Source organism: Helicoverpa armigera, chromosome 4, assembly GCF_030705265.1.
Source record: "Helicoverpa armigera isolate CAAS_96S chromosome 4, ASM3070526v1, whole genome shotgun sequence".
NCBI classification, from domain to species: Eukaryota; Metazoa; Arthropoda; class Insecta; order Lepidoptera; family Noctuidae; genus Helicoverpa; species Helicoverpa armigera.
Window position 1 is genome coordinate 13,435,888 of NC_087123.1, and position 16,762 is coordinate 13,452,649.

The 16,762-nt window shown below is 34.5% G+C and overlaps 2 protein-coding genes across 2 annotated transcripts; both read left to right on the forward strand.

Moving 5' to 3' along the window:
- Positions 1–1,343: 1,343 nt before the first annotated feature.
- On the forward strand, positions 1,344–6,541 carry LOC110374836 (cuticle protein 19). Its single transcript, XM_064034528.1, has 4 exons — positions 1,344–1,455; positions 4,605–4,754; positions 5,944–6,040; positions 6,121–6,541. Exons 1-4 carry the CDS (start codon positions 1,441–1,443, stop codon positions 6,282–6,284), a joined length of 426 nt encoding a protein of 141 aa, XP_063890598.1. The 5' UTR covers positions 1,344–1,440; the 3' UTR covers positions 6,285–6,541.
- A 5,452-nt stretch (positions 6,542–11,993) lies between these two features.
- Positions 11,994–13,879, forward strand: LOC135116797 (uncharacterized). Its single transcript, XM_064034365.1, has 3 exons — positions 11,994–12,030; positions 12,348–12,470; positions 12,623–13,879. Exons 1-3 carry the CDS (start codon positions 11,994–11,996, stop codon positions 13,645–13,647), a joined length of 1,185 nt encoding a protein of 394 aa, XP_063890435.1. The 3' UTR covers positions 13,648–13,879.
- Positions 13,880–16,762: the final 2,883 nt, after the last annotated feature.

Below are 16,762 nucleotides of genomic sequence, written 5' to 3' on the forward strand. Positions count from 1 at the left end.
GCCTTGATTATTATAATGCATAATACATTTTGTGTAACATGTTTAACATCAAAAGAAAGAAATTGAACACCTTCAACCACCTTTAATTAGCTTGTGAAACAACGATTAATTTCCATTATTTGTGTACGTTACTCATTGATTCAAAGTTTGACGCCCACCCTTACCAAAGGGCTGCCACCGGTTGCCCTAGGTTGAGGAGGTCAGATAATCAGTCGCTCAGTGCAGAACACTGGAAACCAGCTGCATTCGAATAGACTGGAAGCCGACCCCAACATAGTTGGGAAAAGATTAGGCAGTTGAAATATGTACGTAAACATTAATTTGCACTTCCAGTTTTTGCACATTGCAAGTGCTACATTTTGAATGCTGAACTTTTCAGGGACTTTTTAATTAGACTTTACGATGGAGTTAACATTATGTGTTTACATTCCCACGTTTTCTAAATTTTAAAGTTCATGTAAATGTAACATTATAATTTATTCATGTCTAGATCACTTCAAGAGTTAATTCACATCACTTTAAGCTAACAGTGATCCCAAATACGATTTATTTTAGTGACAAAATATAAGAACGCCTAGATTTATAATTCTTAACTTAGATCTTTATCTATAAATTGTACTTACTTTAGGATGCAGTAATCCAAAATTTTTAAAGCCTGCACTGGTTTTCATGTAATTACATTTTTGTATCAATATTGTTGCAACAATTACTTATAGGTAGGTACACCAATTACATTGCTTCATATCTACTAGCTTTTACTTGAGAGCATCGTTTAATGTCCAGTCATCATCCATTTCGTACAATATTATTTATGATACTCTTTCAACGGGTAGTTACAATTATTATATAACACATCCAATCATAAATATCTGGTTTAAAACAAAAAAAAATATATAAAAATAATTTCTGTTGATTGATTATATCGTTAAATTGCTATTTCTGGGAAGGACCACTCTATGATGAAGAACCTACCAAATCAATCAATATTGAAATGTCATAATATATGCTATCATATCACCCCATAAAATGCAGCAAATCAGAATATCAATAAGGTATTTTTTTAGTATTATGACAAACGACATCACCTTCCCATAATTTCGCTTTTCCATTTCTTAGAGAGAAAATAAAACACCGACAATTTTGTCATCCAGCGACTCTAATTTATTAAAAAAAAATACTAGACAAATAAATTTGAACTACAATTTCCCAAAAAAACCCTTACATTATTCTCAAAATATCCTCATAGTTCTACACCCTCTCAAAAACACTAACTCATAACTTACATGTCTTCGAGATGCGGACGCCACCACGTCAAAGGCACGCACGATGAAGCAACAGTAGTGGTAGTTATAAATACAGTGGCATGGTAGCACCACCACCAGTGTCAGTTCAGCTCCTGTCGGCACCGCTGAAGAGGACGAAAGTGACCTAACATTGAAAATGCGTGCCTTCCAAGTGAGTATAGTGATTTGAAGTTTGAAATTTCGGCAGTTATTTTGGTTACATTTTGTTAGATTTGAAGTTGTTTATAATTTTTATGTTAGTAATTAACTAATTATTTTGTAACAAACTTAATAATTTAAAGCATTAAATACTGAGGATATTGAGAGTTACAATTCCGTGGTAACCAGGGTCTAAGGAAAGAAACAAGAACATGAAATTAATAATCACTATTTTAACGCAGTCACTTAAGGTTAAAGTCTAATTTCAATTGTTTCATGATGTTTCATACAATTCATGAAAAAAACTCAGGAGCTAAAAAAGAAATGTCTCCAACACCCTTATCGAGGGTAACGAACCTTTGAAATTGAAGTTTATGACCATAACAAGATGTCAATTTATTATACATTTATGAAGATGTAATTTGTCATGCAATATTTATAGAAGTTTACAATGCTTCTAGAATAGCCTGGATCAATCAGGGTTCAAAGAGGTTATCAAACTTTTCTGCATAAATCACCTATTGACAGGCACTCGAAGTAGGCCATTTTCACCTCGCATCATGTTTTTATCGGTATACCAATACCCGTTGAATATATTAATAAATGACATAACTACGGATATAGCTGATTTAGTATTCTTCAATAGTACACTACGTAATGCTTTCCAATTACTGCGAATACAGTCAATAAAAAAATATTCATCCTTTTGTCACAAATTCCGTCTAGGTTTCGACAATAGATAACAAATGCAATATATTTAAATGTAACAAAAAATAGCTCTGAAAGACGCTGAAAAAATCTTAAGTAACACTTTCAGTATCTGTAAAATTAAATTGTAAAATCGTTTCGCTACAATTATTTGGTTTATCAGACGGCTCGAATACGGTTATTTGACAAACGCAGCTTACGACATATACAAAAAGCACGTATTCTTCACCGTTACGGTAAGTTTAACAAACCTATTTTTGTAAGGAACCGATACCAAAAGTACCCAGAGGCACATTGCAAACTTTTAGTCGGCCGATACTTTTGAGCTCATAAATCAGTATGAAGATGAATGGTAGTACGCACATTACAAAGATCATATGTTTAGCCGATATAAGACCAGAACTTTGACTGGAATCAAGATTTTCTTTAAAAATATTCCTTCCAACCTTCGGGGCAACTGTCGGCCGATTATTTAGTCTGGAGTGTGCTTATAATACCCTAAACGTAACACGCAGGTTATGGGAAATATCGATGTTACATTGTGACAAACACGTAATCGGTTATGTATAACCTCGTAGACGTTTTTCGTTTTTGTTATACGTTACGAGAAGCATATTCTTTGTAGGTACATAGTGATGTGGTTAAGTTTTTGTAAGTTATTGTCTTGTTATTCAATTGTCATTTGCTGGAAGTTCACGTAACTTTAATTGCTGGTGTCATGTTTTGATTAAGTACTTAATTTGATCTTTAAGAAATATCAATAACTTGGTAGCTTAAATATTTATGAAATGAATTGGCTGAAACATTTTTATTTATTTATTTATCAAAAGTTTACCAATAGCTTCTGTATAAAAAAAGCTTAAAATACAGTTTTAGACCAAAATTGCGATCAAGTTTATTTTTAGTAACATTTCATAGTAATAAGTTCATGTCATGCTGTGAGCTAAAATATTTTCAGTTAAAATTGAGTAAAAGTTTTTTATCAAAAGTGTTGTGATTAAAGACGTCAATTGCAATTTAGTTTTCATAACTGCCTACCAAAACTTTTTGTTTTATTTATGACTTTTTGTCGGCTGATAGTTTTATCGGTGTCATAATTCAGTATGGAGACATTACAAAGATTCGGTCCGGCCAGTATCAAATCGACTAAAATGATTACCTTCAAAATGAACAACCTATCAACGTACTTATCGCTTACCTATCGGTTGACAGTTGAGTCTCCAGTGAGCTAGCTCTTAGTATGACGTTAACCATTATCGAAAGAGGATGTCTTTCATAAATTACTGCAATATACATAGTTAAGTTATAAGATTCCCTATTATGAAAACACCTTCCCACAATTCGCCGAAATTGAAACATCCTACAAAACACGTGTTATGTGTACTATTTATTAGTTCCACACTTCCTGCGTTTGTTTTTGCTTGTCCTATTGTTCTAGATAATACTTGCAGTGTACTAAATATATTATGCATGTACTACTGCGGACTTGTACGCCGGAGCACTTTTTTTTTGAGTTTAAAAACCCTACTGCGGTATTGGGTTGCCCGGGTAACTAGGTTGAGGAGGTCAGATAGGCAGTCGCTCCTTGTGAAACTTTGGTACCCAGCCAAATCCGGTTAAACTGAAAGCCGACCCCAACATAGTTGGGAAAAGGCTCGGGAGATGATGAAAATCCTACTGCGGTATTCAAAGAAAAGCCTTCTAGGAAAGAATAATATAGTTTTTATTATAGGTAAGCGCAAAGCAAGAAAGATTTTTTTTTTCTCATGGTTAAGCAACAAGAAACCTAATGATGGCCAGGAGGAACTGTCCTCGATAGTACATGCCCGTTTGTACTGCATTGTTTCCCCTTGTTATGAATGAAATGACTCAAACATGACCTGTGGCCTGACCTTAAGTGTCACTATTATAATTGGTGCGAATTTTCTTAATCGTTGTTCTATTGTTTTCGAACTGAACTGATTTGTGGTTTGTCCTTGATGAGGTCAGGTGCTTTTGTATGAATATAGATGTAGCGTATTATGGTCTTGGTGATTTGTAGAGCAATGACATATTTTAACATGATGGTCAGGTGAAATGATCAGGCGAATTCTGCCTCTAAGATTTATCTTTTTCTTAAGTAATTTTGCAATACAATAAATACTCAACAATTGACGAGTATAAAACACATTTGAAATTACTTATCCTATACAGGAAAGAAGTCTGTTCTCATTCCTAGACGATACGAGCATTTAACTTGCCCCTGAATTTTGCTTAAGCTTTTCATTAGCATTTACAGCAGAGCTTTCTTTTCCACATAGTTGGGAAAAGACTATTAATATGTATCTTCCGCAATATTCGTTCCGAATTGATTATTCAGAATATATCTCCCAATTTAAACCACACCAAGTATTCTTTCAAAGTCAGTCTACAAATTTTTCTCTTTAATAATTTATTTTCTTTATCTATACCCAGGTAGTAATATTCGCGGCAGTGTGCGTGGCTGCTCACGCGGGTTACATAGGCGCGGGCTACGGAGGCGGCCTGTCGGGTTACAGCGGTGGACATTCAGGCTACAGCGGCTACTATCCCGTTCAGGACTATGGACATAGTCACGATTATTATGTGAGTATAATAAGTATAAGTACTGTGGACTGTGGAATATGGTCTTTGACAAGAATGTGATTATGATGATTTCCTCCCTGCCGGTTAACGGCGCGGCTGTTCTCATGTTAAGAGATTTGCCAACTACGCAGGACATATTATAGTGCACAAGCATTTGCGCAGACACAGGTGCACTCACTATTCCTTCACTCTCATAACCCGATGGCAATCCGACACGACCGGAGAGAGATCCAGGCAACACACAAAGATGTTATATGAACATAAATAATGATTATTATCTTTGACAAATGATTATTTAATCAGCTATGTCATATAAATGATTTAATAAAAAATCTTTTCAATTTGATCTATGTAGTAAGTCAGTAGTGTGTAAGTTAGATGTGTCTGATTTATTTTTGTAGATAGATTGAATGCTAGGCGCACGATGCAATACTATATTTACTTCAATATGGCGTTACATAAGAAGTTGTGCAGTTATTTTCGAAGTTTTTTTTTAATAATAGGTATTTATTTAACCTGCATTTTTTATTAGTAACACTAGTCAATACTCTATGTACAATATTGATACTATTTCTTATTTTGTTTACTTTAAACGCTCTGATAAATACACTGATAAAATCAAGACATACAAACGTGATTGCATTTAACTATTTTTCTCCCTCTTCAACCCACTCAAATTTTACCCTTATAGCTTGGTCATAAGATTCAAATTCCTTTGCAACTATAGGCCGTCACGCTTATGATGTTTAGACACCATAACGTCCCATACTTGAGGACTTGCATCACACTTGTCATTTGCATTGTGAAGTTTGAGGAAATTCGGATATGAGTCGCCTCATTACACTGTTTGATGCCGGAAACTAAGAATTTGGATTGGGAAATGATACGCGACTGTAACTTGGACTAATTTTGATAGGGAGCCCTTTGATTTAAGGCATTGCGTTATTTTTCTTTTAGTAATGAAAAAGATTTTTTAATATTAATAACTAATTTATTCAAAGCCTAAGGCAATGTCAAAAAATATTCTGATATAAATCTGTTTTGGAATATATTTTCTTGAAGATTCAAAAGTTTCAGTTTTTCCGTAAAAATAACGGGTTGATGTCTTTTACTCGGTACAATGAAACTGCTTAAAAACTGATATTATTTGATAAATATATTTAATGTACGATTTAACAATTCCTTCCAGTCATACCCGAAGTATTCATTTGACTACGCTGTAGCTGATCCTCACACCGGTGACCACAAGACTCAGTGGGAGAGCCGAGACGGTGACGTCGTCAAAGGTATGAATTAACTTCGATTCCATTCACATAACTACTCTTACGTCATATTATTATCATACTGACATAATGCGATTCCCCAGGTGCATATTCCCTTGCCGAGCCTGATGGCACCACTCGCATTGTTGAGTACACAGCTGACAAACACAACGGTTTCAACGCCGTGGTCAAACGCATCGGCCACGCTCAACACCCTCAACCACACTACGATCACCACAGCTCTGGCGGTTACTACTCACACTACTAGATGGCGCTGTACTATGCACCACGTAGTTCCAATGCCTACCAATAGATGGCACTGTTTTAAGTTTGAGTAATCATGGGAAAATTCCTGAAACCAGTGTCAGACTGTGATATTAACTTCGATCTACTATTTATAATATTGTAATGTTATGCACTTATTGAAATATTTATCGCAAGTATAATAGTTTGTAAGTTATGTAAAGTAACGATAACGACAAATCGTTAATTGTTTTGATACTGTGGGATGAAAAATAAAGGAAATACTTTTCTAGAAGTGTGTCTCAATTTTTTGTTCATTCACAAAGGAAAGTGATGAATTAAGCCGCTTTTCCTGCTCAAATTCATCATCGTTACAGGAGGAGTCCATGCATGAAACATTGTTGAGCGGCCATTAATAAATATTACAAGGACGTTCACACGTACACGTCACGAATCGCTGCGACGCTAGTGAATCTGAAACATCAGCGATTTAGTTCTACACATTGTAACCAACATTAATTTCTGATAAACAACCTCAAATTGACGTCAAGTTGATTTAATTATGACATTTTGTAATTGAAACAACATTTCGGGACAGCTAATAAGGTTTGTTAATTTGCTGAAATTTATAGTCGCGCGATTTCTAAGCGTTGAATGTGTAGAGGATTTTAGTTATTGACGGATGACGCGAAGTGGCGTCGCCGCTTTATTCACGCTTCAACAGACCGAACACTAAATATAAGGATATTAGCCAAAAAGTACGTTGAAAAACGGCTATACGTCACAACTTCCAATAGATTACTTTCTTTTGACCATTGTTTAGACTACAATGATAGATGTATTCGATTAACGCTTTTTTTTACTACAATTAGGTGCTGTTGTGAGTTTACAATGTTATTAATCTAGCTGAGGCATCGGCTGTTTCTTTGTAAGCGGATTATCGTGGCTGTTTATCTTTCGTTTCATTCCGGGTGTGTGCGTATGCGCACCGGAAAATGTTGAGGAAAGATTCTGATTGTAAAAGTGAGTTTCAATTTATATGTGGCGTGATATTTAATAAGCTTCATATGGAATTTTACTGAAATAGACCACCTACCTGCCCAGTGTGGTATTCGAACAAGATACAAGATACTTTATTTGTAAAAAACATGGGTGTACATACAGTTATGCAGGTTGTTAGATAAGAAAATAAACGTTACCATTCATGTTTGGCCTCTTAGGCGTACAAATATTAAAAAAAATAAAATTTGAAATAAAATTTAAAATATGGAACATTCTTAAATTTTTACTTAAAATTAGGTTAAAAGAGTTGGCATCTGAATCTGAACCATATTTGCCAAAATAAGGGGTGTTCTTACTCATTGAATTGATTTAACTAGTTAAGTATGACTTTATGTAATCGGAATTTAACTTTTCTCTTACAATAAGCAAAGTCGACTAATTATTACAGAGTCTTATTTTCCTTCTTTATTATTAAATTATTTTTAATTGGTTAATCCATATGTAGGGTCACCGCAATTACGTTATACCATTATAATCTACTTATAACCGTAACACATTCTCTTACAAAACTACTTCAGAGCTTTTGACTTCCAACTTTGGCCAACAGATACCACGCAGTACTTTCATTAACCGACTTTGTGTCAAGGCTCACAAATGAAATGAACTCGTAAATATCATAGCAGACAGATAAGAATTACAATTGCAAATGACAGCGTTTACGATACCTAGTTACGCGTACCGATACGTACTGTCATGCCATCATATACCTAGCTGAAAGTGCTCGCTTTCCTTGATTTGCATGCCCACTTGATTATGAAACAAACTCTTCATAAGCAAGTATATATTTTTTTATGTTTTGACAACATTGTTAGCTGATATATGGATCGTTACTCTTCATTCATCGATATGTGTAGTCGGTTATTTTTTTGTAGGTATCATTTCTAGTGGTTGAATAAGCTAGTTCTATCTATCTTAGGAGTGGGGGGCTGGGAAATGGAAAAAGAAGAAGGTTATGTAAAAATGAAGCCTTGAGGTCTGTCTACGTCCTATAAATCGATTGCTATAAGTGATATTATAGGCGTTATATGGTCAAACACATATTTAACAAAGTAATTTCAGTCATTCCAAAGTAATTTCACAGTGTAAAACTAAAACTAAAATCATTTTCGGTAACCGAAACCAAAGAAAATTGTCATAAAAATGATTTTAACTATATCCAAGGATAAACTGAATATCTAAGACGATGGTCTTTGCTAGTAATATAGCCTTTACTTTTTTAGGACTACGTTTTATGATTAGATGGATTGCACCCATATTAGTTACTTGATAACATTCTGGTTTTAGGATAGTCCCGCAAATGACACAAGGAGACTAGGGTCCCAACACTTTGCGCTTTTTATGACAACGATAGATTCTTATTCATTGGTTTACTAGATTTTAGGGCACATATTGATACTTGAGAATATTATAGAAATAGTTTCATCAATCAATAATACCAGCTTTCAGACGCATTTTTATATGAAAACGGCGATAAGATAACAGCACATTTTATAACTTGCTTTTATAAAGTGTAAGGTACAATTATCAGATAGTTGCCGGTAGCTGATCTACAATTAAATGTATCGCATCCTAGTCGAGTAATTGTCACGGTGTGCTTGTGTGGGTGAGTGTTAACGTACGCATGCCCGGGGGGTGTCTAAGTGTGCGTTTATAAATAGGTAAGTGGTGGTCGACGCGGCCCGTCTTCATCTAGCTCCAACCTTGAAATGGACAAGTTCATAGTTTTTATGTAATTTTTTTTAAGTGTTTTTGTTTTGGTAATATCGTGACGTGAATGTGGTGCTTGCGAAACAATAATCATGGATAAAGCGCTTGTGATATTCGTAAGTTGTTTATAATTTCCTTTTGTTGTTAAAATAAAATTGGAGTTGTTTAAACAATTGGTTTATTATATTAATTTCAATAATTACCTTTAACCTTAAGCAAGCAGTAAAGAATATGATTTCGAATTTGTTTATTGTACTAATTAATGGTTCAGGGCAGGTTTTATTAATTAACTTATAGAAGTGTTAAATGTTTTATTTCGTTTATAATTAATTTTATTCATCGGTATCAAAAATAGGGTCAATGCTATCAAAAGTTCTAGAGGTGATTGAATGTTGATTATCTCACTAATTTACACTATATTTACGATGAATAATTATGTGTTTTCAGATCCTCTTGGCAAATTTGTTAGCAACCAATTGTCAAGAAGGGGAATTTGTAGAAGATATCATTGAAGAGGCGTCGGACAAAGTAAGTAGAAATTGTAATAAAATAAACATTAAAAAGCGACCAAGCAGTATACCCACTTTTATGCAATTTCCCTTTACTTATTCAGGAATAAATAACTCAATACTTAGGAATTTATGAATAGTTTATGAATAATTTATTGTATTTATGTGTATTTTGAAAATCATTCATTTCATTTCCATACTTAAAAAATATTATTAAAATCCAACAGTATCTGCTACGCGTTTAGAATCATAACTTGTCAAATAACTTTATCTTTTATTAGTTCTAATAACTGAAAATACACACAAGAATAGCCAACTAGCTCACATCGTAAATTTTCTCAACAATAAACTTTCCTTAATTATCCCAGTCAAATCGTGTCTGTTTTACATCGCAATCGTAATCAATAACAAACCGCTACTGATACGGCAGATTAAAGAAAAAAACTATTTATTGCTAACAAACACACGACACCACGCAAGTTTCACTGCAATACAAACGACCGTCGCATGCAAAGAATAATTTTATTTATAATCGGGCGTCGAAATTATAATTATACGATGTAATTATAATGAGCAATTTTCTTTGAAAATTAATAAGCGTATTGTAATTCTGTCATTTCTTTGTGAAATTAGATGGGTAATTTACACTGCTTATTTATACGTTGAATTAAGTATGAATACTTTTTCTTAGGTATTATTTACATCAGATTAAAATTTAATTGTTAAATGTAAAGTTATACCTCTAGAATAAACAAACCCTTATAGACTAGATTTATGTATTTAATATTAGTGCTATAATAATTGTTTTTTAAGTATAAGTAGTCTGCATAAATATGAACCCAATATTATTCCTTTATAGCAATGAGCATGTTCTCTGATTTAAGACGTTTAAATAGCAACCAATTACATCTATTTGTAATAACAATAGGAACACTTTCTATTAATTCCATTCACATAATAAAGATATCTATCAGTTATTACATTTTGCATTCCTTATTAATCATAGTTTGCACTCTCTTTCTTATTTAAAATATATGATAAGCGGTTATATGGCTTATGCAATTTGTATCAAGGAGGTTGTAATCAATCATACTTATATCAACGTTTAATAATAACAATAGTCTGAATTTACATTTAAGCCAGTAGGTAACTTTCAAAAAGGATTCTTTCATTTCGAAATTCAAATGATGATGACAGCAGTTATATTTAAAATTAGAACAGATACGTACAACATTCATAAATATGCTCGTAGAACACAGTATTTTATTATGCTATTTGCATACACAATATCTGCTGTGTAGAAATTATTTATTAGAATCAGTCCTGAAGTTCTAGAGATTACCAATAAGATAAAAACTAGCTAGTTGTACCACTGATATTAATATCATTTAATTCCAGAATTTAATCACATAATTGTGTGCCTACATTTTAGTTCACAAGTTATAGTGCCATAAGCCCAATTCCTAAACTATCTATGTTATTGGAATGCCATGGTGTTCAAAGCCGACATGTGCCCCATTAATTCCGAGACGTGGCCTTCCACATTCGCTACCACCTGCACTAATTGGGCTCTAGTATCAATGAAATTCTAGCGCTAGATCTTTGCAGGCTATTTTTTGCACTATAAACTGGTAGGCAGCGCGCGCTTATCACTAGTGGAGATTGCGACATATCGATACACACAAATACTCGAGCTATTGAAAGTGGCCGCTGAATGTCGAAACGAATGCGGCCAGTGCTTGTCTCGTTCACCCACTTTTCTCAAAGCAACGCGAACTAGCTCAGCTGTAACACTGCTCCACTTGATACCTTATAATTTTTTTTCTCAATATTATGCAAATTATAATTGAAGGAGCGAGGGACACGAACGCCTGCTAATTAGTACGTTGTCACCGGGTTTTTAACCGTAGTAAAAGTTTCATTACTTTCGATTTTAATGTAATTATGCGCTTCAATCGGTTCGGTAATAGCGTTATCGATGACAGTTTCCATATCCGACAATGTTCAATAATATCATAATGTGTAGTTTATACACACATTCATTTTGAAATAACAAATGATTTCACACTTACATTCATGTAAAACGTCTCTCGTTTATCAAGAAAAACGCGAATAATGAATAAACTGTAACAACAAAAACAGTGAGTCTTGTTGAGCGAAACGAAGCGGAAACAAACGAAAGTGAACGATCCGTCATTGACATTGAGTAGAGCGCGCGATGCGCACGCGCACCCGTCTGGCTCATCTTGAACTTGGCGAGAAGATGGCCGTCAACAAGTGACATTTATGGCGCCAATGTTTACAAACATCACGAAACTTGTCTAGCCGTTTTGGTCGCATTAATTCGATTCGCTGGTGTTTTAATGATGGTGATAGTTTAAATACCTAATTAATAAATTTGAATTTAAAATACGGTCTAACATGGCACAATTTGTACTTGCTGAGATTTATCTAGAATGATTTTCAACAATCTAGCGCCAGTATTGAGCAACCGTCAGTCGTGATCGAGAGTGATAAATGCCGCACGCGTTACGCCTAACGATTTGACGGACAGCGAGACATTAATACACTCACTCTACCTGATAGTAATTACCCGCATACCTACGTTATGGAAACGATTAAAGCCCTCATTAGTTATTCAGAATATTAAACTAAAATAGCTCGACATGCAATCAATTGTCATAATGAGTAAAATACCGAATTATTACACGCAACCTATCGCTTCACACATTCCCCGGAGTTTTTTTATCTATAGAAACATCACGTTGTAATTGTAGTATGAGTAAAAACTTGATCGTTGAATTAATGAGCGAATGCTTTGATTTTTTATTGTCAGAGAAAAGCGGCCTACTCGTTCAGCTATGGAGTGGCTGATGGCAAAACTGGAGACGTGAAGAGCGTATGGGAGTCAAGAAATGGTGACACTGTTAAAGGTAATGCAGATTTTTATGACATGATTTTTATGACAAATCCCATCAATTTTATAGAGCATTTTATATTGACCAAAATAAATAACTGCTCCAAACCAGCCTAAAACAATAATCGTTTTCAAATTGGTTATAACTAAATAACTTTCATTTTACAGGTCACTACAGTGTAGTCGAACCAGATGGCTCCACAAGAACAGTAGAATATTCTGCAGGACCGAATACAGGGTTTCAAGCTGTTGTAAACAATGAAAACCAAAGATTTGATTCTGAAGAAATAGGACGGAGTATGCTTGAAGAGAAAGCCATGAGAGACTATGATAAGTACTACGACTTTTCAGAAGACGCGGACGAAGACTATTACGAGAGGAAAAGACCCAAAAGGCCGATAGAACCACCACGCAAGGAATATTCGCATAAGAAAAGAACGAAGTACCCATCATATTCTGACCAGCCGTTAGACTCCGAGCCAAGCGAATACACACACAGTATTTCAATTAAGCATCCGCGCGATGATCCATCAGAATTTGAACCACAAAGTCACGTCGGATATAGTTCCGACCCGAATTGCAAAACCAAAACTAGAAAGGAAAGTTACGATAATAGAGACAATTTGTATTCAAACATCGTTGATCTAGAATTGAATAAAAAGTATCCGACATTTCCCCCAGATTCTTATAGAGATAGTTACGACAAATACGCCGAACCAAGTTACGACTTTGATCGATACGTAACAAAGCATTATGGCAACGGGAATTTCAAGGGGCACAAATACGACGATATGGGGGTGAAGCCTTCTGCCTCAGTGAAATATACGTTTCCAGTGATACCTGATGTGCCTCCACCGGAGAAGTATTACCCCGATGAGCCTCCATCCCGACCAAAGAAGAAGAGGCCTCATAAGCCCAGAGAGCCAGAGCGCTTCCCTAGCGAGGATTTAAGTGACTATGTTTTAGTTCCTAAGAAGAAACTGAAGAACCCTACGCCTACTGTGGACCCCTACGATTACAGGGTGCCTGAAGACGATTACGAGCGTCCGCAGTTTTCAAGTAACTACGACGACACATCACAGGATGACAGGTACCCCAGCTCCACTCGAGGGACGGGACCGAAAGAGGTTGTACGAAAAATCGTCAAGAAACGAAAACCTGTCATAAACCTGTTAGATATGTTCGATATTTAAGTTATTTGTTATAAATACAAATTAGATTATTTTATACTTGTGTAACTATTCAGGCCAAAGCCGTGATAGATTGTAAGATTTAAGTATTGATAGGTTTATAGTATATTGATATTGAAACAGACTGAAGTGAATTAACCAAATATTTATTGTTATTCGTAACAAGTGATTTTTTCGCTTTAAGTCGTCGTTGGATAGGACTAAATTTGGAACCAAAGTTCACTAAACTAATTGACTGAAACATTTTTTTTGTAAATTAAAATGCATTTTAATTATATACCACTCATTTATTTACCTTTAATATTAGTTTAAAAAAGTATCGTCTATAATAAAGCTTTACTTTTTTCTACATTTATACACCTGTTCTACCGACCTAAAATATTTACTTTATAATTTTATATATGTTACCGGCCGAACCCGATTTTAGGACAAACCAGTTTTGCCTAGGCTCAACTAGTTCTTCCTATAAGCGTTAGGATTAACTAGTATAGCCTAGTCCAAACTAATTTGTCCTAAGCCCGATAGGACGTACCAGTTTAGGCTAGGCAAAACTAGTTGATCCTGATATAAGTACGCACACTCTAGGATAAACTGGTATAGCCTAGTCAAAACATATACATATCTAAAAGTCTAAATAAATAGATAAACTAACTAAACTACTCCGTGTCTAGAAAAATAATCATCTTTAATAATAATACGAACAATACTTAAATTGATAGTACGAACAATCATACTACATATATGTAGCAAACTAACAAATAATAGGTAAGTATTTTTTTTAATAGAAGCAATAATCAAATCTCAAATTAAAATTGTTGTCGCTAAAAGTTATGGATAATAATACTGTTTTTTTTAAGAAGCAATAATCATACGAGTACCTATTATGTTAATTATTAAAATTGTTATTTATTTTTACACGGTTTGCTTTGGTGGCACTTAGAATTGCAGAGTATCATTGCCTTCTTGCACTGGCATCTGCTTGTGGAACAGTTTTTGTTGCAGCTGCATCTCACAAAACCTTGGCCTGATCCAACAGAATGTTTCGTAGCTGCAGTTCTCAACGATATTTCGGAGTCTTGGTTTACATTTGCTACCTCTAAAAAATTTTGACTACAAATGCCGAATTCTGATCTAAAAAAAACATATTAGTTACTTTAAAATATCATTAATGATCTAGAAAGATAGATAAGTAATTGAGAAAAAATAATACCTGCAATATAGTTTCTGAAGTCCACCTGAAGTGTTTGGTGCCAACTTTGTATAAACCTTCATTATTTTTCTGAAGAATAACTCCAATGATGTTTCTGAGATCACCTTTGTTTATTGTTTAGACTAGGCCATACCAGTTTATCCTAGAGTGTGCGTATTGATATTAGGATCAACTAGTTTTGCCTAGCCTAAACTAGTCCGTCCTATCGGGCTTAGGACAAATTAGTTTGGACTAGGCTATACTAGTTAATCCTAACGCTTATAGGAAGAACTAGTTGAGCCTAGGCAAAACTGGTTTATCCTAAAATCGGGTTCGGCCGGTAACATATATACTCTAGTGACACCCGAAACCACAACCTTAAACGCCTTCATAAAACTTCTAGAAATCGATATAAAATCAATAAAACAGTAGAATATGGGCTCGAAATTCGAATTTTAAAGCGTGCATTACGCATGCGCTATACGTGTTGCGCAAAACGGTCTCACAATGATAGTGAAAGTCTAAAGCCTCGGAAACTGGAGCGAGTGGGAGTGTCGATATTACCTCACAAGGACGTTCAGAGATATTTTTATAAGTCTCAGTACACGATATTCCTTTACCGAGAATAATTAATTAGGTCACTTCGTATGCGGACTAGACGGCCGTGGGTTGTCTTGCAAACTCGAGATACCTACTCACTTTCCTTTTAAATTGAGTGTTTACGTAATTTTAATACGTATTGAAATGGTTTCAGTAAAAATGTAGAAAAAAGATTAAACGCAATAATTTGCATAAACGATATTTAGGAAGTTGAGATATGCTTATTTCTGTTTGATTGTTGGCTACGAAATTGATTTATTCTCAATCGTAAACTTCGCATTGAGACAAACATACGAAGCTTCAAAATCACAGTACAAAAAAAAGCTATCATTTTCAGAACATTCAAAAGAAATTGTATCAATATTTATTAGTATGCTGCTTATAGAAAAAAGTAATTTTAATATTTAATTTAATCGAGCATAACATTATGCGTCTCAATTTTATTGCAACACTTCATGCAAATTAACAATTTCAGTTTTAACGACGGCGATGCCTGAATTCGACGCGGTTCTGCAATAACGTTCTCAAGCTTTTGTAAGTTCATTTATTTTTACACTTAAAATATGATACAAAAAACTGAATATAAACCAATTAATTCACTAGTATTTGTCAAATGTTGTATCGATCGAGTCCCTAAAAAGTAACTCGTATTACTTTACGTAGCAAGGTGTTCCGTATATGATCGGAGTATGACATTAATGTCCCACGATTTACTGGTAGTGTTATGTTTTATTTTAGTTGCACATGTTGTACGTTCACTGGTGGCCATGACACCGCAGGTATTGTCGCAATGCGCTTGCGCTGCCACGCGCCGAGTGCCATGTACACGCGCAATGCATGTCCCTAATCAGGGACCAGAGAAAGGTTTCCGTAATGGTAATCGTAATGACATTTTGTGATCGTGACGGCTTTTGAGGTATAGGTCTGGTGATTGTCTTTTATTTTTTAAACAGTTGAATAGAACAGATTAGCAGACACGTTGATAGGTGAGCGTGAAAAAATAATTTCAATATGATTTTAATTTTAAATAAAAAAGATTTTTAGCCGACAAGAAATTATGAAAGTTCGCCTACAGAAAATTGACTGTTGGAATGATTACATAAAAGTATTTGCGAGAATGCAAACGCATACTACCTACCAAGAAATCTAAGCTATTTTTTTCATCAAGTAGGCAGCCATTATGAACTTCAAGTAATAAAAGCTGCAAGTTACCCAATAAAGGCGTGAGCAATAAAAAGCCGCGGAACTTTAAAGTTATTAACTAAAATTATGGCCAGTCGTAACTAGTTAATAACTGATAGGCTATTAAAACTTTATTATAATACCTTT